Source organism: Molossus molossus, unplaced genomic scaffold (genome assembly GCF_014108415.1).
Source record: "Molossus molossus isolate mMolMol1 unplaced genomic scaffold, mMolMol1.p scaffold_m16_p_23, whole genome shotgun sequence".
Lineage (NCBI taxonomy): Eukaryota > Metazoa > Chordata > Mammalia > Chiroptera > Molossidae > Molossus > Molossus molossus.
The window spans coordinates 9,733,032-9,760,739 of record NW_023425359.1 but is presented as its reverse complement, the minus strand read 5'-3'; the positions used below and the strand labels follow the sequence as shown (position 1 = coordinate 9,760,739).

General features: G+C 41.0%; 2 protein-coding genes across 2 annotated transcripts in view; one reads left to right on the top strand and one right to left on the bottom strand.

The window, feature by feature from the left end:
* The window catches only part of OPN3 (opsin 3), a 45,718-nt gene extending 24,902 nt beyond the window's left edge, over nucleotides 1–20,816 (top strand). The window contains exons 2-4 of the mRNA XM_036277502.1: nucleotides 10,995–11,314; nucleotides 16,866–17,111; nucleotides 20,321–20,816. Of these exons, the coding sequence (XP_036133395.1) occupies nucleotides 10,995–11,314; nucleotides 16,866–17,111; nucleotides 20,321–20,575 (821 nt within the window). The 3' untranslated portion in view covers nucleotides 20,576–20,816. The remainder of the gene's footprint in view (nucleotides 1–10,994; nucleotides 11,315–16,865; nucleotides 17,112–20,320) is intronic.
* Nucleotides 20,817–25,720: 4,904 nt separating this feature from the next.
* The window catches only part of KMO (kynurenine 3-monooxygenase), a 46,784-nt gene continuing 44,796 nt past the window's right edge, over nucleotides 25,721–27,708 (bottom strand). Inside the window, exons 13-15 of the mRNA XM_036277759.1 lie at nucleotides 27,350–27,451; nucleotides 27,201–27,260; nucleotides 25,721–25,917 (exon numbers count right to left, since the gene is read on the bottom strand). Of these exons, the coding sequence (XP_036133652.1) occupies nucleotides 25,741–25,917; nucleotides 27,201–27,260; nucleotides 27,350–27,451 (339 nt within the window). The 3' untranslated portion in view covers nucleotides 25,721–25,740. The remainder of the gene's footprint in view (nucleotides 25,918–27,200; nucleotides 27,261–27,349; nucleotides 27,452–27,708) is intronic.

Here is a 27,708-nt window from a genome sequence, read left to right as displayed (position 1 = left end):
TTGTTTACGTGTCTGTCTTCTTCAACTGTGAGATCTTTGTCAGCATTTCGGGCGGAGAGAACAGGGGCCAGCTTCGAATCTGGCTGGCGGTTTGAGACATGGTGTATATCCCAATGTAAGCAGTGCAGTGAGGTTAAGCAACTTTGATAATGGGCCAGTAAGTTTACCTTTTATAGACTGCTATCTAGTATCAGAGTATGCCTGCTGCCAGGGGCACACGAACTCTTCTTAATGGCCGTGCAGGGGTAGGTTTACTCCGAGAACCAATTTCTAAATTCTCAACTCCCTTTGGTATTCTCTCTTAGATGTAGGCGGCCTGCTACCCAGGCACCCTCTGCCTCCATCGCCCCTCTCCCACTTCACACAGAGGGGTAAACTCATCACCCTTTCCAAACCAAATCTACTGTGGAGTATTACCAGTGGGGGTGGGGTGGTTGGAAGGAAATTCCAGGATGGCAAACAAGGGAACAATTTAAAATACCGATGAAGATCTTGTCGTAAATGACCTCTCAGGTGGTTTTCAATTATTTGCTTTTAATAAAATTGAGTTGCTAATTGGTAGATCATTAAAAAAGTTTTGGGTTTTTTGTTTTTTTTTACAACAAACACTAATTTTGGCATGTAGTTTAGGAGAGTTCACGTAATTGATTAAATAAGAAATATTCTTATAGTTAGTAAGAATTGAATATAGACAAACTTCTTCCATTATCTCTAGATTTATATGTGATCAAGAAATCTCTCTTTAACTTTATAAATAGGAAAGATAGGAGGAGAATTTATCCTGTGTTATTCTAGCACAGGTAATGGTAACACATGGATATATATATCCTTTGAGGTGAGGGAAATCTATATTGATTATTTCAATAGATGTATTTATAAGTAAATTTTTACTCTTATGTTTAACAAAATATTTTTATCAATTTTATACTACTAGAAATTTTAATGATACATTATCTATAAGACAATTTAAAAAGTCATTTAGAGACTTTCTGTCCAGGAAATTAAAATTGTCAATTTCTAAATAGTGTATATTTTTGTTCCAGAAAAGAATAAGGCAAAAAACTTGAAATCTTACAGCCATACCAATATATTACAATGGGTTAAAAATTTTAGGGGAAAAATGGACTTCAAGCAAGTGTAAGTTTAAATGATTGATCATGTATGTACACACACCAATACAGACATATATGGAATTATTAACATTTATAAATCATTAGATATAATTAAAAGAGTAAAGTAATTGTTTTATTCTAAAATGTTTATATTTACATTAAAAAACTCTTTAAACTTGCCCTAGCCAGTTTAGCTTAGCTGTTGGAGTGTCAGCCCGCGGACCAGAGAGACCCGGGTTTGGTTCCCACTAAGGGCATGTACCTCTGTGGCTGGTTGTCCCCGGCCCCGGTTGGGGTCATGTGGGTGTGGCAATCCTCTCCAGAGTATTAAGGGAAATGAGTGCACCACATACAACAGAAAATTAGACATCAATGAAAATGTACATGTAATGTGATTGCCAGTCTATTCATCCTCATCCTCCAGGGATGTGTTCCTGGAATCAATTAGAATATAGCAAATACTGTGGACTTACGACTAAAATTCATTAGTCAGCAAAGTGTTGTTGAGGGGAGAAACAAAAGGCTGATCTGTATTATGCAAGGAAGGGTTGTGGTTTAGTTCAGTTCAAATGGGTCATTCTGGAAAACTAAGGCAGTCTGAGTAGCCTGTTATTATGTGCCATACAGTCAGGGAGGGCCTGGGAGATACCAGGTTTGTTCTGCCTGGTCTGCAACTCACTGCCCATGGCCCCAGATATTGGCAATTGAATTCAGGCACTTGAAGCTCACTGTGCTTGCTAGGACACAGCCATGGTTGAATACTGAGATTAAAAATACCGATCTCTTCAACCTAAATAATAGAAGGAGAAATTCACTGACTCCTGCATCCTGACTTATCACAGAGCCAGGGTTGTTCACACTTCAACTCTGAGCACAGCGAGGCTCCTCCCGACCCTGTCAGTACCATGGACCCCTTCACGCCCTCTCCCACCTCACCTCTGCCATCACTATTTTACTTGTTTGGGTTTTCTGAATTATTTTTTTTTATCAAGGTAACATTGGTTAATAACATATACATTTCAGCTGTGCAATTTGTAATTCTGTATCTGCATCCTTGACTGTGTGCTCACCACCAAAAGTTTAATTTCCATTCACTACCATATGTTTGACCCATTTTTTCCTATCCTCAGCCCCTTTCTCCTCTGGTAGCTACTGTTCTGCTCTCTGCATCTATGTTTATTTTTTGTTTTGTCTGTTACTTTTACAAATTTTCTATTTCACATATGAATGAAATCATATGGCTTTTGTTTTATTCTGTCTGACTCATTTCACTTAGCACATACTCTTATGATCTATCCATGTTGTCACAAATGGCAATATTTTATCTTTTTTATGGCTGCGTAGTATTCCATTGTTATATGTACCACATCTTCTTTATTCACTTATTCATTGATAGACACTTAGGTTGTTTTCATGTCTTGGCTATTGTAAATAATGCTTCAGTAAAGATAAGAATTCATATATCTTTTCAGATTAGTGTTTGAAGCCTACAACTCTACTGTTTATTTAGTATTTCTAATAGTTTTTTGGTGGAGCCAGTGGTTCTCAACCTTCCTAATGCCGCAACCCTTCAATACAGTTCCTCATGTTGTGGTGACCCCAACCATAAAATTATTTTTGTTGGTACTTCATAACTGTAATTTTGCTACTGTTATGTCTTAGGCGACCCCTGTGAAAGGGTCGTTCAACCCACAAAGGGGTCGCGACCCACAGATTGAGAACCACTACTTTAGAATTTTCTATAAATGAAATTACTGTATGTCCTCCTAAATAATGACAGTTTTACTTTTTTCTTTCCAATTTGGATGCTTTTATTTTTTATTCTTGCCTAGTCATTCTGGCTAGGATTTCCACTACTATGTTGAATGAGAATGGAGAGAGTGGGAAGCCGTGTCTTGTTCCTGATCGCAGAGAAAAAACTTTTAGCTTTTCACCATTATGATGTTAGTTGTGGATTTTTCATATATGGCCCTTATGTTGAGGTACTTTCCTTCTATACCCATTTTATTGAGAGTTTTTATCATAAATTAATGTTGTAGTCTGTCAAATGCTTTTTCTGCATCTATTGAGATGGTCATATGATCTTTAGCCTTTATTTTGTGAATGTGGTGTGTTTCTTGGGCTGATTTGCAGATGTTGACCCATCCTTGTGCCCTGACATTAATCCCACTTGATTGTGGTGTATGATCCTTCTAATGTATTGTTGTGTTCAATTTACTAATATTTTGTTTAGGATTTTTCATCTGTGTTCATTAGAAATATTGGCCTGGACTTTTCTTTTTTGCATTGTGCTTGCCTGGTTTTGGAATCAGGGTAATGCTGGGCTCATAGAATGAGTTAGGAAGCATTTTATCCTCTTCAGTTTTTTGGAAGAGTTTGAGAAGGACAGATATTAAATCCTCTTTGAATGTTTGGTAGGATTCATCCGTGAAACCATCAGGTCCTGGACTTCTGGTGTGGGGGAGGGTTTTAATTACTCTTTCAATTTCCTTACTAGTGATTTATCTGTTCAGGATTCTTAATTCTTCATGGCTCGGTCTAGAAAGGTTATATAATTCTAAGAATTTGTCCATTTCTTTTAGGTTGTTCAATTTGGTGGCAAAGAGCCTTTCATAATACTCTTTCATAACCCTTTGCATTTCTGCGATATCTGTTGCAACTTCCCCACTTTTATTTGAGTCTTCTCTCCTTTTTTCCTTAGTGAGTCTTGTTAAAGGGTGTCAATTTCATTTGTCTTTTCAAAAAACCAGCTCTTTGTCTCATTTATCTTTTCTAATTTCTTTTTAGTTTCTATTTTACTTATTTCCACTCTGATATCTATAACTTTGAGCTTCTTTTTTATCATTCCTTTAGGTGTAATGTTAAATTGTTTACTTGGGATTTTTTGTTGTGTTTTGAAGTAGGCCTGTATTGCCATAAACTTCACTCTTTGTATGTCTTTTGCTGTATACCAAAGATTTTGGTATGTAGTATTTTTACTTTTGTTTATATGTATCTTTTGATTTTTTTCTTTTAATGCTTCATGTTCCCAATAGTTATGCAGTAACATATTATTTCCCACATATTTTTAATTTTTTCAGTTTTGTTCTTATAGCTGATTTCTAGTTTCATGTCATTATAGTCAGAAAAGATGCTTGATTTTATTTTAATCTTCTTAAACTTATTGAAATTTGTTTCATGTTCCAACATATGGTCTATCCTTGAGAATGTTTCATGTGCACTTGAGAAAAATACATTTTTTTACTTTGTAATGGAAAGTTCTGATGATATCTATTAAATTCATCTACTGTAGAGTGCCATTTAAGGCTAGTGTTCCTTCTTGATTTTTTGTCTAGATTATCTATCCACTGGTGTTAAGGGTGTTAAAATTTCTTACTGTTATTCTGTTTTTCTCTTTTTTTCCCTTTAGGTCTGTTAATAATTCCTTTGTGTATTTTGGTTCTCTTAAGTTAGATGCATATATATTAACAAATATTATGTTTTCTTGATGGTTTTGTTCCCTTTACTGTTATAAAATGTTCATCTTTGCTTGGCTGTTGTGGCTCAGTGGTTGAGCATCGACCCATGCACCAAGAGGTTGCCAGTTCAATTCCCAGTCAGGGCACATGCGCAGGTGGTGGGCCCGATCCCCAGTGGGGGCATGCAGGAGGCGACCAGTGGATGTCTCTGCCTTTCTTTCTCTCTCTCTTCCCATTCTCTCTCTCTAAAATCAATAAAGAAAAAAATTACCTTCATGTTATAAAAAATAATGTTCATTTTTGTCTCTTATTCCTTTTTTTGTCTGGAAGTCTATTTTGTCTGATATACTTATGGTTACACCTGCTTTTCTCTAGATGCCATTTGCTTGGAGTATCATCTTCCACCCCCTCACTTTGAGCCTGTGTCTGTCTCTGTAGCTGAGATGGATGTCCCAAAGACAGCATGTACTTGGGTCTTGTTTTTCATTCCATCTAGCTTATTGGATTACTGAATTTAGTTTATTTACATTTAGGGTGATTATTGATATAAGATGACTTACTCTTGCCATTCTATCTTTTGTCTTCCAATTTCTCTGTATCTCCATTGTTTCTTTTTCCTTGTGTTTCTGTCTGCAATTTCGTTCAGTATTTTTCTCCATTTCCTCTTTTTTATGTTGTATATCTCAGTGCTGCATTATCGTTTTGTGGTTACCATGAGATTTGTATTAAATGTTTCATAGATAAAATAGTCCTTTCACTTCTGATAGCATCTTATCTTCATTGTCCTATACAAGTTGCACTTCCCCTCCTGTGCTTGTGTTTGATGTCACAAATTATTCCTTTTTGTGCTCTATGTGCATTAGCGAGTAGCTATAGTTATTTTTAGTGTTGTTTGCCTTTAACCTTTATGTTATAATTAAATGTTTAACACCCTATTCTGAAATAGATTTGCAGTTTTCTGCTTTTGTCTGTCACCTTACTTAAAGTTTTGCAAACCTCTGTCTTTTTGTTTCAGGTAATGCTGGTCTTTTGGTTATGAATTTCCTCGGCTTTTGTTTGACTGATGAGCGTTTTTTCTCTTTCATCTCCAAAGGACAACTTCCCTGGATATCTTATTCCTTGGTCAGCAGTTTCCATTTTTCAATATTTTGGCTATTTCATTCTGTTCTTTCCTGGCTTGTAGTGTTTCTGCTGAGAAATCTGATGATAATCTGTTGGGGTTTTCTTTGTAGATTACTATCTTCTTTTTTCCTGGCTGCCTTGAGAATTCTTTCCTTATCATTAACTTTTTGTTTGTATCATTAAACTTTTGACAGTTTTAATATAATGTGTCTTGGAGACGGTGTTTTACGCTGAGATAATTGGGTGTTTTCTTAGCGCCTTGTACTTGAATATCCAGCTCATTCCCTAGGGATGGAAAATTCTTCCCAATTACTTCTTCGAATAGGCTAGCTATTCCCTGCTTCATCTGTTTTCCTTCTGGGATACCCATTGTCCTTCTTGTCCTTTCTAAAGGAGTCATTTCTCATAGGATTTTTTTTTTTAATTAAAAAAAAAACAACTTGGTTCTTTCTCCTCTTCTACCTGAATCATTTTTCAATTTCTGTCTTTGAGCTCATGAATTTTCTCTTCCATATGATCTTCTCTATTTCCAATGTTTTCTAGTGAGTTCTTCATCTCATTTACTGATTGCTTTAGCTCCAGAATTTCTATTTGGTTCTTTTTTATAGCTTAAATCTCTTTGACAAAGTACCCCTTTTGTTCCTTAATTTATGGCTGAGCTCTGCGTTTTTGTGTATCTCATTGAATTTCTTCATCACTGCTGTTTTGAATTCTCTGCCATTTAGACCACAGTCTTCCATGATTCTGCGTTTAGTTTCTGGAGAATTGTCATTTTCTTTCTGTGTTACCATGTTACCTTGGTGGTTCATCGTACTTGATGGGCTGTTCCTCCTCTGGTGCATTTGAAGTAGTGAACACTTTTCTTACTTAGGTATCATTTTGATTTTAGTAATTCAGCAGTTTGATTAGACATTTTTTATTAAATAATTAATTAATTTAATTACTTTTGTTACAGATGTTCCTCCTTCCCTCCCCCATACCCTCCTCCCCACTCCCGTCCCTCCTCCATCTTCACAGTATTGTTGTCTGTGTCCATCGGTTACGCACATAAGTTCTTCGGTTTATCTCTTCCCACCCTTCCACCCTGCCTTCCCTCTGAGGTTTGTCAGTCTGTACTCTACTTCATGTGATTAGACATTTTTCTTTTGTATTCCAGTAGATGGTGATAGAGTGCAAGTTTTTTTTTTTTTAATTAAAAAGAATTTTCAATTGCAGTTACATTCAATATTATTCTATATTCGTTTCAGATATACAGCATAGTGGTTAGAAAATCTTGTACTTTATAGAGTGGTTCTCTTCCCCCCAATGTTTCAAGTATCCACCTGGCCCCATACATACTTACCATGATATTATTGACTATATTCCCTATGCTGCAATCTACTCTGTGATTGTTCCGTGACAACTCATTGGTACTTCTTATTTTCTTCACCTTTTTCACCCAGCCTTTCAACCTCCCTCACCTCTGTCAACTGTCAGTCTGTTCTTTGTGCCTCCAGGGTCACTGTGGGGAGTGTCATTGTGGTTGTAGGTGTTACTGCCTGGGTGACTGGGGTGGTGGGTGTCCCTACTGTGTCTGGGACACCTGGTTCTAGAGGCACCGCTACCATGTGGGAGGATGTGGTGGGTGGGTGAGAGCCAGCCAACTTCTGTAATGCTTCCTGGTTCCCTGTGACCGCTGGTACTGCGGAAGGCAACAGATGTGTGTCTGTAGCTGCCACCCCATCTCAGCTGTGATTCAGGGAGGGAGCTGGATCCTCTGATGAGGATGCTGCTGCTGCCCTTCTGACCCTCCACCAGAGGGTGTGAGGGCCTCATCCTGACTCCATCACTACTGCATTGGGGCTTGGGCTCAGCCAGTAACTGTGTCTGCGGCTCCGTCCCTGTCCTTCCCCCCCACCCCCTTGCCTCCCCACGCATTCCAGTTTGCTCACCTTCAGATGTCCCAGTGTGTGGATCTCTCAGGCATCCTAGTGTGTTGAGCATCCTAGTGTGTTGAACCCATGTGTTGGGTTATACATGTCTGACTAGCTGCAGACTCATGGGCAGTACCATGGAGCTGTCTCACTCTGCCACGATGCTCCAGCTTTAAATTGTTATCTCTTGTACACACTGTACTGTAAGCTCCAGGAGACACTTATTTCACTCACTTGACACCTATTTTCTAGCACGACTGGCATGTAGAGAAGCAATAAATATTTAACGAATAATGAGATGAATGAAAGTTAATGTTGTTCCAGCGTATGGCTTTACCCATAAGAACTCGCTTATTTATCTGTAGTACACCGAGAGCTGCTCACCTACAACACTGCGCTTGTTCGCAGAATGTTCCTTGGCTTTGAAGGGCTACATTGCATTCAGGGAAAAATGATCAAAGTTAAAGGCCAAACCACGTTTTAAAATTTAAACTTTATAATAAAATATTATTATATTTATTATGAATGTTTGTAAACGAAATAAAACCAACAGTATTTTGTTAGTCAATTTACGTCACTATCTTTAGATTTTTAGAGTTTCTTCTAGGAATATATTCAGTTAAAGAAAGTATAATATCGCCCTGGCCGGTTTGGCTCAGCGGTTAGAGCGTCGACCTGTGGTCCGGAGAGACCCGGGTTCAGTTCCCGCTAAGGGCACGTACCTCGGTTGCAGTTTGTCCCCGGCCCTGGTTGGTCATGCGGGTGGCAGCCACTCGATATGTCCCTTCATGTCGATGTTTCTCTCTCTCTCTCCCTTCCTCTCTCTCCCTCCCACTCTATCTGTACAAAAAATGGAAAAATGTCCTCGGGTGAGGATAAAAAAAAAAAAAGTATAATATCTGTTGTTAGGTAGAAATTTAATAAGGTAAAAACAGATTCTTTTTTCTGAAGACAACACATTTAACTTGAAATTTTCCTTGTCCCCAGAATTAAATACAATGTGAATGTAAGTTAATTTGCTGTTACACCACTACTTTCTGAAGCATCTCCTCATATTTCAAAACCCAATCTTCTTCCAGTCACTATGTCCTTACTGAGCATTCACTCGTTTATTCAATGAGCATTTATTGATAGCCACATTTATCAGACACTGGGGATAATACCGTCTTCTTCTCCCCCCTCAAAAAACCATCGTGGTCTAAATGAATATTAACTATGATCTGTCAATTGCTTTCTGAGTCTAGGATTTCTCAATTTCACACTTTCGTAATTATAAAATTAACAAATATTGTATAATGTGAAGAGATTTTCAATTTCACATGAACAAAAATAAAACTATAGTCCAAAGAGAACTGCATGAATTCTCAAAGTTACAGAGCCATTTAGTGGGGAGCTGGGACTCATTCCCAGGCCTCTTGAAAACCTACCCTTCACATCCCTACACTACTTCTCACGAGAGCAGTCTTTTTTTCATTCTCCATTAGAATCACTTTTCTACAACCTGTTTTGACCCATTCATCTAACAGATACTTATGCTAATATGTTTTAGGAAACTCACAATTCCATTTTCTCCCTTATATCTGCTCATACACCTTGTAATTTTTAATCTCTATCGATGTATTTACTCTACTCATCACACAGGTTAGGAATCTCCACAGTTTTCTTTTTTAAATTATTTTTCAATTACAGTGAACATATGATACTATATCAGTGTCAGGTGTACAACGTAGTGATTAGACATTTATGTATCTTACACAAAGCGATCACCCTGGTAAGTCTAGCACGTGTCTGACACCATACATAGTTATCACAATATTATAGACTCTTCCGCCTGCTGGCTCTCTGTAATCCTTCACTCCTCTCGGTCCCTCAACTCTTCACATTCAATAACCTGATGAATTCTCTTGATAGTAATTGCTAAGTGTCTCTACATTTTGACTTCACTGAGCAGTGAAGGTACCCACTTCAGACCCCATCATGTCTGGCCTGGACTGTTGCGATGGCCTGCAAGCTGGTCCCCACGCAGTGGAAAGTTTCCAGTTCTATATCACCGCTAGGATGGGTTCTTGCAGAGGCAAATGGAAGAGGTGTAAAGGAGAACATAACCATTTTCACTTTCATGCTTAAAAAACATGATGGAGTAACATACTTGTAATATACCATGTTGTACAGGAAAAAGTAAAAAAAAAAAAAGAAGAAGAAGAACAAAAAAAACAAACAAATAAAAAAACCTTACCAAGAGATTAAGTCACCCTGGCCAGGTAGCTCAGTTGGTTAGAGCATCATCTTAATACACTGAGGTTGCAGGTTTAATCTCCTGTCAGGCACATATAGGAATCAACCAATGAATGCATAAATAAGTGGAAAACAAATCCTTGCCACCTCAAAATCAATAAAATTAAAAAGAAGAGAAAGGAACAGTCTTTCTCAGTATGGCTTTATTTGTGCTTCCTAACCTTCTCCTCCAAGCCCTGGCATCTGAATTCTCATCATTTTTAGACCCTTTAACAGCCTGGATGCTCTGGTGCATTATTCTTCATTCTTCCTGGGATGTGCTTCTCCTGCCTTGTTCGCAAAGGCTCCCTGTCCTGTGAGTCCCACAAGACGTCGTATCAGAACTGTCGCACTTACGCCTTGTGCAGTGTTTCGGCTGTTCACACATCTGCATTGCCTCTGGACGGGTCGAGTTCTGCGTCTCTGTCATCACCGAATCTCCTGCGTGAGCACGGGGCCTGGCACACGTGGGTACTTAATAGGAGCTTGTTGAGTGAATAAAGCGCTCTGGGAGAGGCTGAGAAAGAAACACATAACACTGTGAACGTGTACTTATTGCAAGTGGAGGTATAACTGAAGGCGTGGGAGCACAGACTTCACTCCCTCGTCAGCAGCGCTGTCGGTGAAGTTCGCAGGTTGCCATCTGCTAGCAGGCAGGGCAGGCCTCCTGCACGATTTGATCATTACTCTGGTCATTTCCCACTGCGGAAGCCACTTTGACTTTATTTCCAATAGCTGAGTGGGACGTGGCTGTCAGGAGGAAACGCCGTGAGAGACACTGGCGTTAATGACCCCCCTCGACAGGCTCCAGACTTTCTCTTCGCAGGAAATTTACCTCGATAGCGGCATCATTGGGGCGGGCTGAGTTTAGGGCCTTCATGTTTGTCCTGCTGCGACCCACATGCCATTTGCTATTTCACATGTTCTTTTATGGGTGAATATATTTCCAGTCCAATTTCCCGGGGACGGTGAGGCTTGATTGGTCTTCGCTATTTCAGTATTTGGAGCACGTCGTTGGTTCCGGACACTGTCAGGTGTCCCCAGGGGAGGGCGAAGCCCTCTGTGATGTCCGTCTCCTGTGCCATGCTACACTATCGCACTTTCTCTTCCTGCAGGGATTGTTTCCATGACCACCCTGACGGTGCTGGCCTATGAACGTTATATCCGCGTGGTCCACGCCAGAGTGATCAATTTCTCCTGGGCCTGGAGGGCCATTACCTACATCTGGCTGTATTCGCTGGCGTGGTCAGGAGCCCCTCTCCTGGGCTGGAACAGGTACATCCTGGATGTACACGGACTAGGCTGCACTGTGGACTGGAAATCGAAGGACGCCAACGATTCCTCCTTTGTGCTTTTCTTATTTCTTGGCCGACTGGTGGTGCCCGTGGGCATCATGGCTCATTGCTATGGCCACATTCTGTATTCCATTCGAATGGTGAGTTGAAGACTCCGAATGCCCCTCCCCCAAACTGTGTCCAGGGCAGAACGTTTGGCATGGGATCAAAGAGAATTAAACTCTTCCTAAATGATCAGTGGGTGCCCACAGATGAGCAGCTCTTCCCATTTGATAGAATTTTGCACTGTGAGTCACTCTATGGAAAGGTCAATGAGGAGTAACATTTCTTCTCTCTGTGCCACCCATCTAAACCAGGGGATTCTGGACAGAAAAAATCAACAGCAACCAAAACAAAACAAAACCTTTGTTCTCCAGTACACCCACAGTTTAAGAGCACTGACAAAGGGAATTCCATACTTCCCATCATTTTACTCACTCAAAGGTCACATAAACCCGCTAGAGAATAGCGTAGGGATTTTGTCGGGACATCACTTTCAAGTCCCAAAGAACAGGATCTGACCACACGCAGATTTCCTGTGGGGTGCCCGTGGAGTGACGTCTGAAGTAACACAGTGTGGGGCACCCTCCACGGCCCAGCGTCTCACGTCAACCACGTGTTTTCCTCACCCACTCAGTGCTTCTCCTTCCCGTTTCCTCTTTCATCAAAATTCTCCTGTGTCTTGCTCACTCTGCCAAACCCTCTAGCTTTCACCTGTTTTTAAATCAAACTCAGCCACAGGTATCACTTTAAATCATGACCCACTGCCCTCCATTTCCATGTTCCAGTTTTCTTCTCACACATCTATTCTGTAAAAAAAAAAAAAAATCCTTGCATCAGTGCAACTCTGTTTTCTCTGTGGTGTAATTAAACTAGAAGGGGAGCCAGAGGGAAACCTCGCCATGTTCTCAGGTCCACACACAGATGTCATCTCAACAGTGTCTAGAAGTCTTGGGATGGCAAGATGATCCACTCTCTCCACACAATCGCTACTTATTACAAGTTCTCAATTCTCATTTTAATCTCTTGCCTTACTACTATCCCTGTGACCGAATTCTTATCCAACAACCATGCTTCTTATTTATTGGGAAAAATAGAGTCATTATAAAAATTCCTCACCCTGCCTGGTGTGGCTCCATGGTTAGAATGTTGGCTCATGCACTGAAGGGTCAGGGGTTCTATTCCTGGTCAAGGGCAGGTACCTGGGTTGCAGATTTGATCTCCGCATGTGGGTGGCCACCAATTGATGTGTCTCTCATATAGATGTTTCTCTCTCTCTCTCTCTCCTCTTCTTCTCCTGTCCTCCCTTTCACTCTCTAAAAATCAAAAGAAACAATATCCTCTGGTGAAGATGAACAACAACAACAACAAGAAAAAGAAGAAATTCCTCAACTCCCTTTATGTGAACCTGTATGTTTGCACTCATTCTTAGACCCCTCTCTTCAATTACAGGGTGAAGGGAGAAGTCTCAGGACCAAAATGATCCTCAGTTCTGGCTTTTGCCCCCCCCCCCTCCATTCTTTTGCCCCAGGGACCTCTCTTAAGTAATAATTTTCTTTTTCACTTACATCTTCTCTCTCTCCTGTACTACTGGCTCTTTACTTTAGCATATAACTATGTTAATTTAATACAAAAGCAAAATATATTCTGAACTACCTCTAGTTACCACTGTATTTTTCTCCCCCCTTGCTGCTAACTCAAAGAACCATTGGTGGCTTTTGGTGCGACATCATCACTCAACAAGAATTTATTTGACCAATGTTTACTAACCATTTCAAGTGTATCAATTACTTACGGTTGTGTACTGAATACTTGTGTCCCCTCAAATTCGTATATGGCAGACTTTACCCCCAATGTGATAGTGTAGGAGATGAGGACATTGGGAGTTAATTAGTGTTGGATGAAGTCACGAGAGTAGGGTTGTTGTGATGGTATTAGTGCCCTTTTAAGAGGAAGTGGGATCAGAACTCACTCTCTCCGCACATGTCAGAACACGAAGAGAAGGTGGCCATCTCCAAGCCAAGAAAAGAGGCCTCAGAATGAAACCTACCTTGCTGGTACCTTAATCTTAGACTCTCCAACCTCCAGATGTGTGGAAAATAAATTTCAGCCTTCAGTCTATGGTATATTGTTATAGGAACACAAGCTAAGACATTTTCTAAACTCTGATGATACAATGAATAAGCCATAGTCCTTGTCTCAAAGAGTTTATAGTTTAGTAAATTCACCTAGTATTTATTCATCAGTCTTTTGCAAATTGGCACCTCCTTCCTCTACCACACTGTCGTGTACATCAGCTCTCATTAAGGTCACTAGTGATCTCCCAAAGGTTACAGCCAATGGACACATTTCTATTTCCATTGGTTTTCTGGCATCTGTGGTATTTGAGGCTTCTAGCATTGGTGGAAGCTTCCCCTTAATTGTGTTTTCCCCTCCCACTGTTTCTAGGACATGGTTCTCTCCTACCTTTGTTGCTGACGGTCTGGCCCATCTTCTCAAGGCTCTTTCAAGGGCTTCTTTTCTGTGGGCCTCCCCAGCATTCCATGCTTAGCTCTCACCTCATGCTCCACACTGGCCTTGGACAATCTCCTATACTGCCAGGATGTCTCCTCCTAGCAATAGCTTGGTGACTTTGAAATCTGTTTCTGATCCAGGTTGTTCTTCTGACCTCTATCAGATTCCCACAGTCAATTGCCTATTAAACACTTCCACTTGGGTAGTCCACAGACTAGGAAAATTCAACATGTGTGTGCCCTGGCCGGTTTGGCTCAGCGGTTGGAGCGTCAGCCTGCGGTACAGAGAGACCCGGGTTCGGTTCCCGCTAAGGGCACGTACCTCAGTTGCAGTTTGTCCCCGGCCCTGATTGGTCATGCGGGTGGCAGCCACTCGATGTGTCCCTTCACATCGATGTTTCTCTCTCTCTTCCTCTCTCTCCCTCCCGCTCTATCTGAACAAAAAATGGAAAAATGTCCTCGGTTGAGGATTAAAAAAAAAAAGAAAAGAAAATTCAACGTGTGTGAAGATGAACTGGTCATCTTTCCCTCCAAATCTGCTACTCATCCGTTCCCTTTCTCAGTTAATGGTCATCATTTCTAGCTACCCAGAAATTAGAGAATGATCTTTGTTCTTCATCCTTGTTTTCCCCCATAGCTAATTATCAATTTTCATCTATTCAATCTCAAATATTTTTCCATGTATCACTTTTCCTCTCTCCTATTTCCACAGACACAATTCCAAAGGACCTTAGTTATTCTTCCTTTTTTCTTGCTTTCCTCTAGTCCATTTCCTTCATATTGCCACCAGAGTAATTGTTCTCAAATACAGATGTTCTCATGTCACTGTCTACCTTACATCCTTTAGCGGTTCCATTGCCTTTATGATTAAGGACAAAGTCCCTGAGTGTGACTACCAGGTCCTGCATGGCCATCTCTAGTTTGCCTGTCCAACATCATTTCTTGACACACCCTCCCTTTTGCCACCTAAGGGTTCAGCCAACTGCAGCATTTGTCGTTCTTAGAACCTGACATGTGTTCTTTTACCTCTTTGCCTTAACACTTTTCTTTTGCCTGGAACATTCTTCTGTCTCTCCTCCTTCCTTGGCGAACAAACACCTCCTCACCTCAGAAGACTAAGCGCAGGATCTTCTTGCTCGAACCCATCTCTGAATTGATCACCCATCCTATATATGTATTCCCGTAGCCCTCCCTGCTCACCTCGCCCATGGCATGTATCACTTACCAAAGCAGTCTGTGTGCTTGTCCCCCTCACCAAATAGTGAATTAATTCCTCAAGAGTAGAGAACCAGTCTTATTTAGTCACCTATAGCTGGAACAGTATGTGCATGTCATAGATCATCAGTGACCATTTTTGGAGTGAGAAGCAGACAGAGGGTATAGGAAGGGGAAGTGGTGAAGGTGTGCAGATAGCCTGTCTGGTAACTTGGGTTTTCTGTGGTAGGCAGACTTAAAGTCTCTGGGGAGGCCTAGAGCCCGGTAACCAAATTTGCAGACAGTTCCTAATCGTAATCTAAGGGGAGTCATCTGGGTCTTGCGAAGGTTTTGGTTAATAGGCAATAGACCTTTGCTCAATTTCTGTTTTGGAGTGATGGTCTATGTAATGTTTAGGAAAATTATATGTGAGAAAAGGTGAAAAGTATGTGTGTATAGGTTATGATTGTTTATGTGATAAAAATAATTTTTAGATCCCACAAAGGAGAGGAAAAACCCAAAGAGAAATTATCTTTTGTATCTGTGTCCAGTCCCTCTACTCTAAAAGAAAGAAAGAAAGAAAGAAAAAAAGAAAGAAAAGACATTTTAATTATCCATGTTATCTTCTATTATTTGTCCATATGAATATATGATTGTAATAAGAATCTAGTTTCTTAAATATAATTTTAGATAGTATCAATAATTGAGATATATTTTTAAGTACTATAAGTACATGTTCTAACTTATTTGGAAAACTTTCCTTAATTTTCAAAATAATGCTAGAAATAAAAGAACCCTTAGAGTTTGTTGGAATGCAACAAATTTCCCAGTTTAAAATTACATACTAAATATCAACATATGCCAGGTACCCTTTTAAAAAGCAACATTTAAGGCATTTGTATTTTTGTAGCAGAATGAGCTTAGTATAGTCAGAGATGACCATTTTACTTAAGAACATATTTTGGTGTACGGGAATATTTTCCCCTTCACCTTAATAACACATGTATAATAATAATAGGAGGAACTTCTAAAGAACATTTTATCTGAGGAATTTTGTCAAAGAACTTTTGAACGTAAGCCGTTACTCCTTACTAGGTCTGATGGAACAAACTAGGAGCAGATGTGCTGGTTTGAAAGGAGCGGGGCCTAGGTTTTCCGAGCGCTCTTCCCTACAACCAAACGCCCACCGAAACCAATCGCAGGTTCCTCACCAAATCCCACTTCACGGTCCTTAGCTGCGACCTGGGAGGCCCAGTGGTTCCCGCGAGAGTTCACTTGGGAAATCAGTTGCCATCAAGCCCAGCTGCAGGGTACCCGTGCAGAACCCGGACTCGCGTGTTCGCTGCCTGCTCTGAGAATCTGATGCTTACGCCTCCGTGAGGGTTTCCAGGACTGTGGAGAAGTTGTCTTCCATGTTTCAAGTCCTTTAGGTGGTCTGTTAGTGACTGGACAATTCACTTTATACTTCTTTAAGTAGCCCTGGCTGGTTTGGCTCAGCGGCTAGAGCATTAGCCTGCAGTCTGGAGAGACCCACAGTTGGCTCCCACTAAGGGCACGTGCATCATTTGCAGTTTTAGAAAACATTTTTAAAAAACCATTAAAAGATCTCAGAGACTATATAGTTCATCGTGCTACACTAAAGATGAGGAGACTGGGGCTCTGAGAGAGGAAGGGCTGGGCCCCAATGCAGGTCCTGGGTCAGAACTCAGCCTCCCAAGGTCCTGTTCAGTTCTCTTTCTATTAAGGTGGGGCCAAGAACGGAGTCTGAATATCGATGATAAAAACAACAAAGAAAAATTGTTCTTTTCTTTTTAATTCTCTTTCTTTCTTTCTTTCTTTCTTTCTTTCTTTCTTTCTTTCTTTCTTTCTTTCTCTTTCTTTCTTTCTTTCTTTCTTTCTTTCTTTCTTTCTTTCTTTCTTTCTTTTTCTTTCTTTCTTTCTTCAGCTTCGTTGTGTTGAAGATCTTCAGACAATTCAAGTGATCAAGATTTTACGATACGAAAAGAAAGTGGCCAAAATGTGCTTTGTTATGATATTCAGCTTTCTGAGTTTTTGGATGCCCTATATTGTGATCTGTTTCCTGGTGGTTCATGGACACCTGGTCACTCCTACCATGTCTGTTGTCTCCTATCTTTTTGCTAAATCAAGCACTGTATATAACCCACTCATTTATATCTTCATGATCAGAAAGGTAAGCTTTGTAATCAACTGATTGTTTCACCCTGGGGTGGGGTTGTTGAAATACATAATACGTTTTCTGAAATAATTCAGAGCAGCTTCCATGGAAAAAACCTAAATCAAAAGTTTTACAGGCAAGTAAAGGCTTCAGGAAGAAACGTAGGATATTCCCAACAAAAATGATAATTCTGCCATTGGAGGTTCATGCTTGTTAGGTAAAATCCTATTCAAATTAATTCATCAGGACACATTTTATGTCTAGTGCTAACAACAGCCACAGCAGAAGTTAATAATACAGGCATACCTGGGAGAAATTGTGGCTCTGGTTTCAGAACACAGCAAATAAAGCGAGTGTGTACATTTAAAATTTGTACTGTACTATGCAGGTTAAACCTATTATCATTTAAAAAAAAAAAACTGCATGAAATAGGCACTGGTGGTTTTCTTTATTTTATTTATGGATTATTAAAGATGTTCAGAGAAGTTCAATAGCTTGCCTGATCTAGGAAGTGTTGATGGCTGGGTTTGAACTTTGTTTGCATGAATCCCAAAAGCCCATACTCGTAACTCCTCACTTTGAGGTCATGGGCACTGTTCATGATTGGTTGGGTCATGTTATGCCATGGCCAATATGCAGCTAAGGTGAATTTGCTCAAGAAACTTCCTCTAGATCTGCTGGGAAATCTATGATCAGTTTCTGTATACACCATTGTCGTTTTGACTAAATGGCTCTCAGTCATGACTATGAGGGCCCTCATTAGGACTGACAAGAAGCTGAGCCTCTAAGTTACAAAGTGTAAAGATCAGAGAATTTAAACGTTATGAAAAATGGTTAAATTACAATATTAGAAGTTTTAAGTAACAGGTCATATTAATAACAGGCAAAATAACTACTCTGACTTCTAATACTTGAAGAGTTTGGAAGAAGGGGGCACTTCTATATTAACTTCATAATACTCACTGCCAAGTCTTCCCTTCTTTTTGGTTTACCCTCTCCATGAATTTCTTTCCTATGGCTTCAATCTCCTTACGTGGATGGTCTTCCTCCCCCTTTCCCGTTGCCTTCTATTGGTCCGTTTCCTTGAAGCCAACGATTTTTAACTTGGGAGTGTTTTAGAACCTAACAGGAGAGCCATTGGAACCCCTGAAACTGTTTGTAAAACTTTTTGAAAGTTTTTATATGTGAATTTTTCTAGTGAGCTGGATTGTAACTTTCATTTTCTGAAGGAGTAAAGACCTCCGTGTTTTAAAGACTACCACCTCAACAGGAGAATACATTTAGCTGCTTTAACTAACAGTACTTCTGTGCCCTTTCACTGGGCAATGGGCTATAAGTCAGTGCTTTGAAAACTTTCGCATGCACACACCACACCCGGAGACCTTGTACAGAATGCGTATTCTGATTTAGTACGCTTGAGTGCCCAGGTTCTGCCTTTCTAGCAAGCTCCCATAAGGCCCTGATGTTTCTGGTTGCCGGGAGTACACTGTGAACAGGAAGTCTAAGAGACATAATAAACAAACAAAGATGGTCCTTATCCTCAAGGATCTCAGCATTTATGTGGGAAATACTTTTTTGGGCATACATATTCTATTTAACACTTATAATACGGTGTCTTTAGCACTTAACCCGACACACACCAAACAATACATTGGTGAATCAGAAAAGTTACAAACTGCCCTGGCCGGTGTGCTCAGTGGTTAGAGCGCCGGCCTGCAGACCAGAGAGACCCGGGTTCGGTTCCCGCTAAGGGCACGTACCTCTGTTGCAGTTTGTCCCTGGCCCTGGTTGGGTCGTGTGGGTGGCAGCCACTCGATGTGTCCCTTTCACATCAACGTTTCTCTCTCTCTCTCTTCCTCCCACTGTATCTGAACAAAAAATGGAAAAATGTCCTTGGGTGAGGATTAAAAAAAAAAAAAGAAAAGTTACAAACAAATAAATATTTTAAAGTGTGTATAAATTACATGTTAACTTGTATATAAATGGGCTTTAAAGAAGATAGATATCAATGTAGCTATTATACTTTTTATTGATATTTCCTGATCTGGGAAAGTCCATGTATTACTCCAAGCAAAGGGGATAAGAATTAAATTAACTTTTTATTTACATCTTCTATTGGTCATGATAGACTGACTATTGTAACAAAAACCCCAACATGTCAGCGGATGAACAAGGAAAAGCTTGCTCATTGCTCATTCAGATCCAAGTTCACAGTTCATTGTGGAGAAGACGGGATCTGTTCCATTCAGTCACTTAGGAGTGTGGGTTGTGACCAACTTCACACCTTGACCTCCAAGGGTCTTATAGACAGGGAAGAGCAAGAAGGAGCCCCTGAAAGGGGCTCAGAAATTGTGTTGTACCCAGGACAGAGAGAAGAAAAGTGGTGTTGGTAGACACTAGCACTCTCTGTTGTAGTGTTTTTGCTCCAGCTGATTCATAATCTTGATAGAAAAAGTTTTTCATCTGATGAAAGGAACATTAGTGAGTCCATCATACTCTCTGCTTTCTCTGCCAGGAACGGCCTTGTCCATCTGTGCTACCCACCGTATCCCCAGATTGTAGCACATGACTGTCACCTAGAGAGCACAGTGCTCACTGAAGATTTGTGGGGTGAATTTTTTTTCAAAATCTCTTAAAGAAACAAATCTAGCTTCCCTCATAGATGGTTCACGCAACTTGAATCTGTGGAGATTATAGGTATTGAAACATTCCTATGTGGTCTAGTTAAGAAGAATTATAATTAAAAGACAAAGCTGCAGGGTTGCCTAGGTAGATCTGAGTATGACCACCTAACTCCACACCCCTATCAGGTCATAAATAGGAGAGAGCCACCCAAATTAAATAATTTTTTCTCTTTTTCTTTTCTCTCTTCTCTTTCTCTTCTCTTTCTCTCTCTCTCTCTCTCTCTCTCTCTCTCTCTTTCTCTCTCTCTCTCTCTCTCTCTCTCTCCTTCCTTCCTTCCTTCCTTCCTTCCTTCCTTCCTTCCTTCCTTCCTTCCTTCCTTCCTTCCTTCTTTCTTTCTTTCTTTCTTTCTTTCTTTCTTTCTTTCTTTCTTTCTTGTGGTACGTGCCCCTAGTGGGAACCGAACCCGGGACTCTTTGGTCCGCAGGGCAATGCTCCAACCACTGAGCCAAACTGGCCAGGGCTAAATGAATTTTCTTGAATGTTAATCCAGATTAGGGGCCACATTTTCTTGTATTCAACTTTATTTTCTCTCTGCCCAGTTTCGAAGATCCCTTTTGCAACTGCTGTGTTTCCGACTGCTGAGGTGTCAGAGGCCAGCCACAGACCTACCCACAGCGGGGAGCGAGCTGCAGATCAGACCCATTGTCATGTCTCAGAAAGACGGTGACAGGCCAAAGAAAAGAGTGACTTTTAACTCTTCTTCCATCATTTTTATCATCACCAGCGATGAATCACTATCAGTTGATGACAGTGACAAACCTAAGGCTGATGTGATCCAAGTACGACCTTTATGAGAATAGATGTGAACGGTAAGGCAAGATGGGAACGTCAATGGAACCCTACTTTGAGACTCCTATTGTGAGGACTGTTTTGGGATCCCCATTCTCTGTAATATCAACCAAACTTTTGTGGCCTGGAAGAAAATTTGAATTGCTCATATGCTCTCTGGCCTCTGGGGGCAATCAAACTGGACCATTTCTTTTCATTCAATGGGTCCTTTACATAGTGAGAAACCATGTGGGTACACGATAGGCATCTGGCACCGTCAGCTTCTAACAGGTGGGAAACTTGCATTTTAAATAGAGTTTTTAAATTACTATTTTCCAAGGCACATAGCACAGTCTTCTCAAAAAATACATAGCTGTGAAAATAACTTTATCTCATACACAGGTGTGAAATAGCAAGAAGATCTTGAATTTTCTTCCTGTAGTGTTGGGTTGTATTCAGACTCATGTCAAATGTTTGACCAATCAGCCCTGGCTGGTTTGGCTCAATGGTTAGAGCGATGGCCTGTGGACTGAAGGGTCATGGGTTTGAATCCTGGTCAGGGGCATGTACCTGGGTTGTAGGTTCGATCCCTGACATGCTTGGGGTCATGTGGGAGGCAACCAATAGACGTGTCTCTCTCACATCAATGTTTCTCACTTTCTCCTCCTCTCTCCCTCCCTTCCACTCTCTCTGAGAAATCAATGGAAAAGTATCCTCTGGTGAGGATTAACAGAAAAAAAATACATATATATATCTTCAATCAAATGTATCAGAGACAGTTCTAGGATGAAAAGAGAATCAAACCCCTAACTTTATCTAAAACAAAAGACTTTCTACATGATAAAGAGGAGCTTCAGACAAGTGTGCTGCTCAGTAAGCTCTGAAAGATGTTACCAAACAGCAAGAGGTGGGGTGGGGGTGGGGTGGGGCTGGTGGGGCAGGGTTGGGGGTCTGGGTGAAAAAGCTCTCCCAAAGGATTCAGCAAGGGAAAAAAGCTTATAGACACCGACAACAGCATGGTGATTACTAGAAGGAAAAGGGGGTTGGGGGAGGTAGGAGAGGGTAAAGGAGGAATAAATGGTGACGGAAGGACACTTGACTTGAGGTGTTGAACACACAATACAATATACAGATGATATATTAGAGAATTGTACCCCTGAAACCTATATAATTTTATTAAGCAATGTGACCCCAATACATTCAATATTTTTTTTAAAGCAATGCAGCCCAGAAAATAGGGTGGTGAATTTTAAGGTGATCATGGCGTGTAGGCAATCATACATGAGCAGAGCATGTACGTTGTCAAGATTGTGTTGATGCCAGATAGATATTTCCATCTATCATTTCAGACATGAACACAACAGGATCATCTCTCCTTTTCATAATTTTGCACAATTTTGCCAAGAGTGCTAGATTTTTAAAAAAGGAGTTTTAACAAAACAAATTTACATTGGAAGGGGGATGAAAGTAAGTGTAGAACTGTACTCATAAATGTATTATTTAATTTTTATTGCTCTTCAATCCACTGGATAATTAATAGAGGCCATTTTTCCATGAGTCATTGTTTGGACTACATATGGATTATTAAACCTCAAGCATTTCTTTGACAATTAGAAGAGTAACACTGAACCATTTTATTTTATTGCCTAATATTTATTTCTTAGATCACTGTCCTACCAGTGTTGCATTTTCATAAGGAATTGTGTTTGAAAGACTTCTGAATGATTCAGTTGGCCTATCGAAGAGGCAAGAACCAAAGAAAACATTTTCACTGAACAAACTTTTAAAAGTCAGTTTATTTCTGGTTTGCCTCAGCACGTAGTTCAAAAATAAGTTAGTAAGTTGTTTCTAAAAGTCTGAAATGGAATAAAATATGGCTTCCTGTTTATACAAATACCATCTCTCTTTGCTTCCTTTCTATTCTCTTGTATATGTAGATATTTGATTTATAAATACAGCCCTTGTGTCCTTCACTTAGCTTGGCATTAATAGACTTTCCTAGCCTTCAAAGACTGGGAAATAATATGGACTCATTGCGAACTCTCTAGAAAGCCCCCAAAGTCCTCATTTACTGTTCTACTTCCATCAGGTGAAACTGAGCCCTGGGCTTAGATAAGTTGTATCCAGGTGATGAAAAGTGCCACTAACATGTTAGGTAAATTGTAATATTTATTCCCAGGTGTTAAGTCAATCCCATTGTGATCTCTGTTTTGTCCTGTTGCAAGGTGTCAGTGAGACGCAGAGCCGAATTGTAAGGAGCACTTTATTACACCGAGGGGGTGGGGGGGCTGGGAGGATCTCCCAAATCCCAGCAACCTGCCTTCTTTGTTGCCTGCTTTTAAAGGCACAAACTACAGAAAAAAACTACATTCTCTTGGTGCCGCTTTTGGCATCGTTAAGGGGGGCTGATACAGAGAAGGGGAGAGAGGAGCTTGTTAGAGGTCAGGGCAACTATTAATCTCTTTTTTCTCATGGTTCCTCTGAGTTTCCCAAGGCCATCATTAACCCCTTATCTTCAGAGTTTTCTTTGGGTTTCGCAAGACCTTATGTTTACAAGAAAGAGTCTGCCAGGGGGACTTCCGGTCAAGATGGCGGCGTAGGTAAACGCGGTATCGCATCCTCCCACAACCACATCAAAGTTACAACTAAACTACAGAACAACCATCATTCAAAACCGCCTGAAATCAAGCTGAATGGAAGTCGTACAACTACGGAACTAAGGAAAAAAAAAAAAAGCAGCTACATTCAGACCGGTAGGAGGGGCGGTGGCGCGAGGGGGGGCGGCCGCACAGCGGCCGGAGCGCGCAGCGGCGAGACGGGCTGGTCCCACACCCAAGCGTGGTGGATAAAAATCAGGAGGATCCCGCGGCTGGGAAGGTCCTTCCTGAGGACTGAGGGGTCCCCGTCCCACACCAGGTGCCCCGCTCAGGGTTCCAGTGCCAGGAAGAGAATCCCCATAACTTCTGGCTGGAAAAACCAGCGGGAACTGAGGCTCAGGGAGGCTGAGGCGGCTGGAGCCCCAGGCAGCTCCTTAAAGGGCCCGCGCACGGACTTATCGGACTCTCTCCCTCTAAGCTCAGAGGGGAGGCAGCTCGAGGGGCACCAGAGACACACAGGGAAGAACTGAGCTGTTTGGCACTGGAGCGAGAGCTGGACAGGGGGCTTCCTCGGGGACAAACGTGCTGTCAGAGGCCTTTGTTCCTTTGGTGAGCCCTTCCCGGGGGCGGCAGACAGAAGCCATATCTGGGACTCCAGCAACCTGGCTCACACTGGTAGCCCCGCCCTGTTGACTCCCTGCGGCCCCGCCCCACCCCACCCAACTTTCAAGCTGTTGCCACTTGCTTAACAATAGGATTGGCCGGTCTTGGATCCTGCTTCAGGTTTTTCCTAAATTCTTTCAAACGAGCAGCACTGGGTCTCAGCAAGCCCCATACCTCTCATTAAGTAATACACAGAAACAAACACAGGGAGGCAGCCAAAATGAGGATACAAAGAAACAGGTCCCAAATGAAAGAACAGAACAAAACCCCAATAAAAGAACTAAGCGAAAGGGAGATAAGCAACCTAACAGATACTGAGTTCAAAATACTGCTTATAAGGATGCTCAATGAACTTAGCGAGAACCTCAGTGAACTTAGGGAGGGCATCAAGAGCATAAAAAAGTACCAGTTAGAAATCATGGATACACAGTTAGAATTAAAGGAGGCATTAACTGAAATAAAGAATAATTTACACAGCTTCAATAATAGAGTATGTAGATCCAAGGAGCAAACCATCGATTTGGAATATAAGGAAGCAAAAAATCCCCAATCAGAAGAGCAAAAAGAAAGAAGAATCCAAAAAAATGAGGATAGAGTAAGGAGCCTCTGGGATAACTTCAAGCGTGCCAACATTCGCATCTTGGGGGTGCCCGAAGGAGAAGAGAGAGAACAAGAAATCGAAAACCTGTTTGAAACAATAATGGCAGAAAACTTTCCTAACTTGGTGAAGGAAACAGACATACAAGTCCAGGAAGCACAGAGAGTCCCAAACAAGATGAACCCCAAGAGGCCCACACCAAGACACATCATCATCAAAATGCAAAAGGTTCAAGACAAAGAGAGAATATTAAAAGCAGCAAGAGAAAGGCAGCTAGTTACCTACAAGGGAGTACCCATTAGGCTGTCAGCTGATTTCTCAAAAGAAACTTTGCAGGCCAGAAGGGAGTGGCAAGAAATATTCAGAGTGATGAAAACCAAGAACCTACAACCAAAATTACTCTATCCTGCAAAGCTGTCATTTAGAATCGATGGACATACAAAAACTTTCCCAGACAAGAAAAAGTTAAAGGAGTTCATCACTACCAAACCGTTATTATATGAAATGATGAAGGGTCTTTTTGAAGAAACAGATAAAATGTATGAACAAACAAAATGGCAATGAATACATATCTATCAACAATGGAATCTACAACCAAAATGAACAGGAAGAACAGAAACATTCTCATAGATACACAGAACATTTTATTGGTTGCCAGTTGGGAAGGGGGTTGGGGTAATGGGTGAAACAGGTGAAGGGATTAAGAAGCACAAACTCATTGCTAGACTGACAAACCTCAAAGGGAAAGGGGTTGGGGGTGTGGGAAGAAATAAACCAAAGAACTTATGTGCATAACCAATGGACACAGACAATAGTGTGGGAAAAGGTGGGAGGGGGGCGGGAGTGGGCAGGAGGGGGTCAATGGGGGAAAAATGTGGAACATCTGTAATACATTTTACATCCAACAATAAAGATTTGGAAAAAAAAAAAAAAAAAAAAGAAAGAGTCTGCCAGGGTGTGTAGGTGCAGTAACTGAGGGTCCTTTAAAGAAGTGTGGTCAGTGTCTTCCTCGATGCCTCTGCAGCCTTACTTTTTGGGAAGTGAAAGAGGTCTTGGTCAGTGCACTTCATATTTAGAAGGACGTGACGTAAGCATAGTGTTGTGGGGAAGCTGCTTCTGCAGCTTGAAGTGGTGACATCTAAAAAAATGTCTCAGTGAACACACAGACATTCTACAGTGGATTTAATTCTAAGCTGACAAACATCTTCGATCAGTGAATTAAATATGACTGTGGGAAACGTGGTTTTGATCCTTAGATTTGGTTGTAGAGAAGTCAAGTGTATTTGCTACTTCAGGACCTTCTGTCACCCGCTAATGGCCCTGGAGATTTGTCCTAGAGACTACTCCACGGGGTTTGAAGTGAAACATGTCCTGTGTTCCGGAAATCAGTGACCCAGTCCCATGGTCTTCTCAAGTAGTCCAGGGGTGTCGGCGACATGAAGCGCACAAGCAGGTAGGTGCTACCAATGGCTATCAGTGTTCCAAAGAAAAAGAATCCTTTTTTTATCACCTGTAAACACAGCAAGAACTCACTTATTATTTGTCCAGAGGTTAAATCTTGAAATAGATTTTATTCTTAAATGACCAAAGAGTATACAACTTCCTCACTGTTCTTTAACCCACAACAGCAATTTCATTTCATGACCATTAGCGGTCTTGCAATGGCTGGTAGGGCCAAGAATTTGGGTGTTCCCTTTCTCCCTTTCTCGCTTCTTTCTCTCTGTCCAGAAACACCGGAACCCATGTGTTCTGAGTAAGGAATTCCTAGCAGTCAACCTTTGTACAGCCATTAAATAAAAACAACCCACAGTTTAGAGAAAGAGCCGTGTCCTCTGCCTGGATAAAGCACCGTGTGAAACAACTCCCTGCTCAGACCCTGCACGAAGCGTCCGAGAGAAGGTGGTGATCGTGCTACAAAATATACAAACATTGATCATTATGTCGTGCACTTGAAACTAATATAATGTTATATGTCCATCATACCTTACTAATTTAAAAAAAAAAAAAAGATGTTGAAGATTCTGTTTACCATTGCAGCTCCTCCTCTAGTCATTTTCACAGGCATTTGCTACCTTCCGGCTCCCTTGAAAGACTTGCCTTTCCCACTCTGGCCACGTGGGGGCCTTCCTTAGCTCCCAGGTGCCTTGGCCCACTCCCCTTCTCCTCCAGGGGCAGTGTGTGCCTTTCCACTGCAACTGTCCCCTCCTCTCACTAGTCCCCGCGCCAAGTGAAGGGCAGGGACTATTTCTTATTCATCACCACGCCCAGCTTAGTCTCTACACTAAAAAAAAACCAAAAACAATTGGTTGAATGAATGAAGTTGTAAACTTTCCAAAGTGGAGGATGAGGAATCCGAATGTCCATTTACTGGCTTCTCTAGGTCAGCTGCATGTGGTATAGCATTGCATTGGAATTCGATTGTTTTCTAAGTGATTCATTTTGATGCAGTTCTACGAATTAAATTCACGAGTATTGCTTGAAGCAAAAGTCGATTGCTTAAAAAAAAAGCGAAACGCCACTTAGTTAAAATAAAGTAAAAAGTGTAGAGTTAGCACCCATTTCTTTCTTTGATCATCTTCTCTTCCAAGGCTCACTCTCCCTGCCTCTAATTTTGTTCAGTAAGCATGTTGCCTTCTGTGTGTCCAGGACATTTTTTTTATTTGGCAGACAAGCACTTCATGTCTGTCGCATCATTTCTGAACTTGTCTGACATACACATAAGCAAAACAGTATGAATCTCAGCACACCAGATGGAGAAAACAAAAAACAAAAAAAACACGAGTCTGTCCCAACCTTTTTTTGCCAATGCCAGCGCCGCACCGCCTCATGGTATCTTATTCTAGAAAACGTGACCTGTAAGAAGATTTAAAGAGCACTCTGTGTATTCTTCAATGGCCCAACAGAAGATTAAAGCGAGGAAAAGTCTTAAACTCAGACCTTACCATGGTGTACAGGGGGATAAAGGTAGATGGCATGACAGCATGAAGAAACCTCACCAGATGCTTTTGGAAGATGAACCATCTCGAATTGACATGTGCTCGCATCTGCAATAATGCAAGAGTTTTAAAGAACACCTCGAATAAAGTACCTTCATGTCTTTACCACAACTTATTAATACTCTTTATTCTTATTCATCGCAAAGCCAGACACAAAGTAGTCAGATAAATTCTTATTTCCCAATCTCTTTTAGGAATTCTCAACAGTATAGGATGTTACCTTGAAAAGCTAGAGTAATTATACTAAACATGTTAGAAAACTCTATTTTGTTTAGAGGTCAGTATGGGAACTCGGTTGCAGTTTG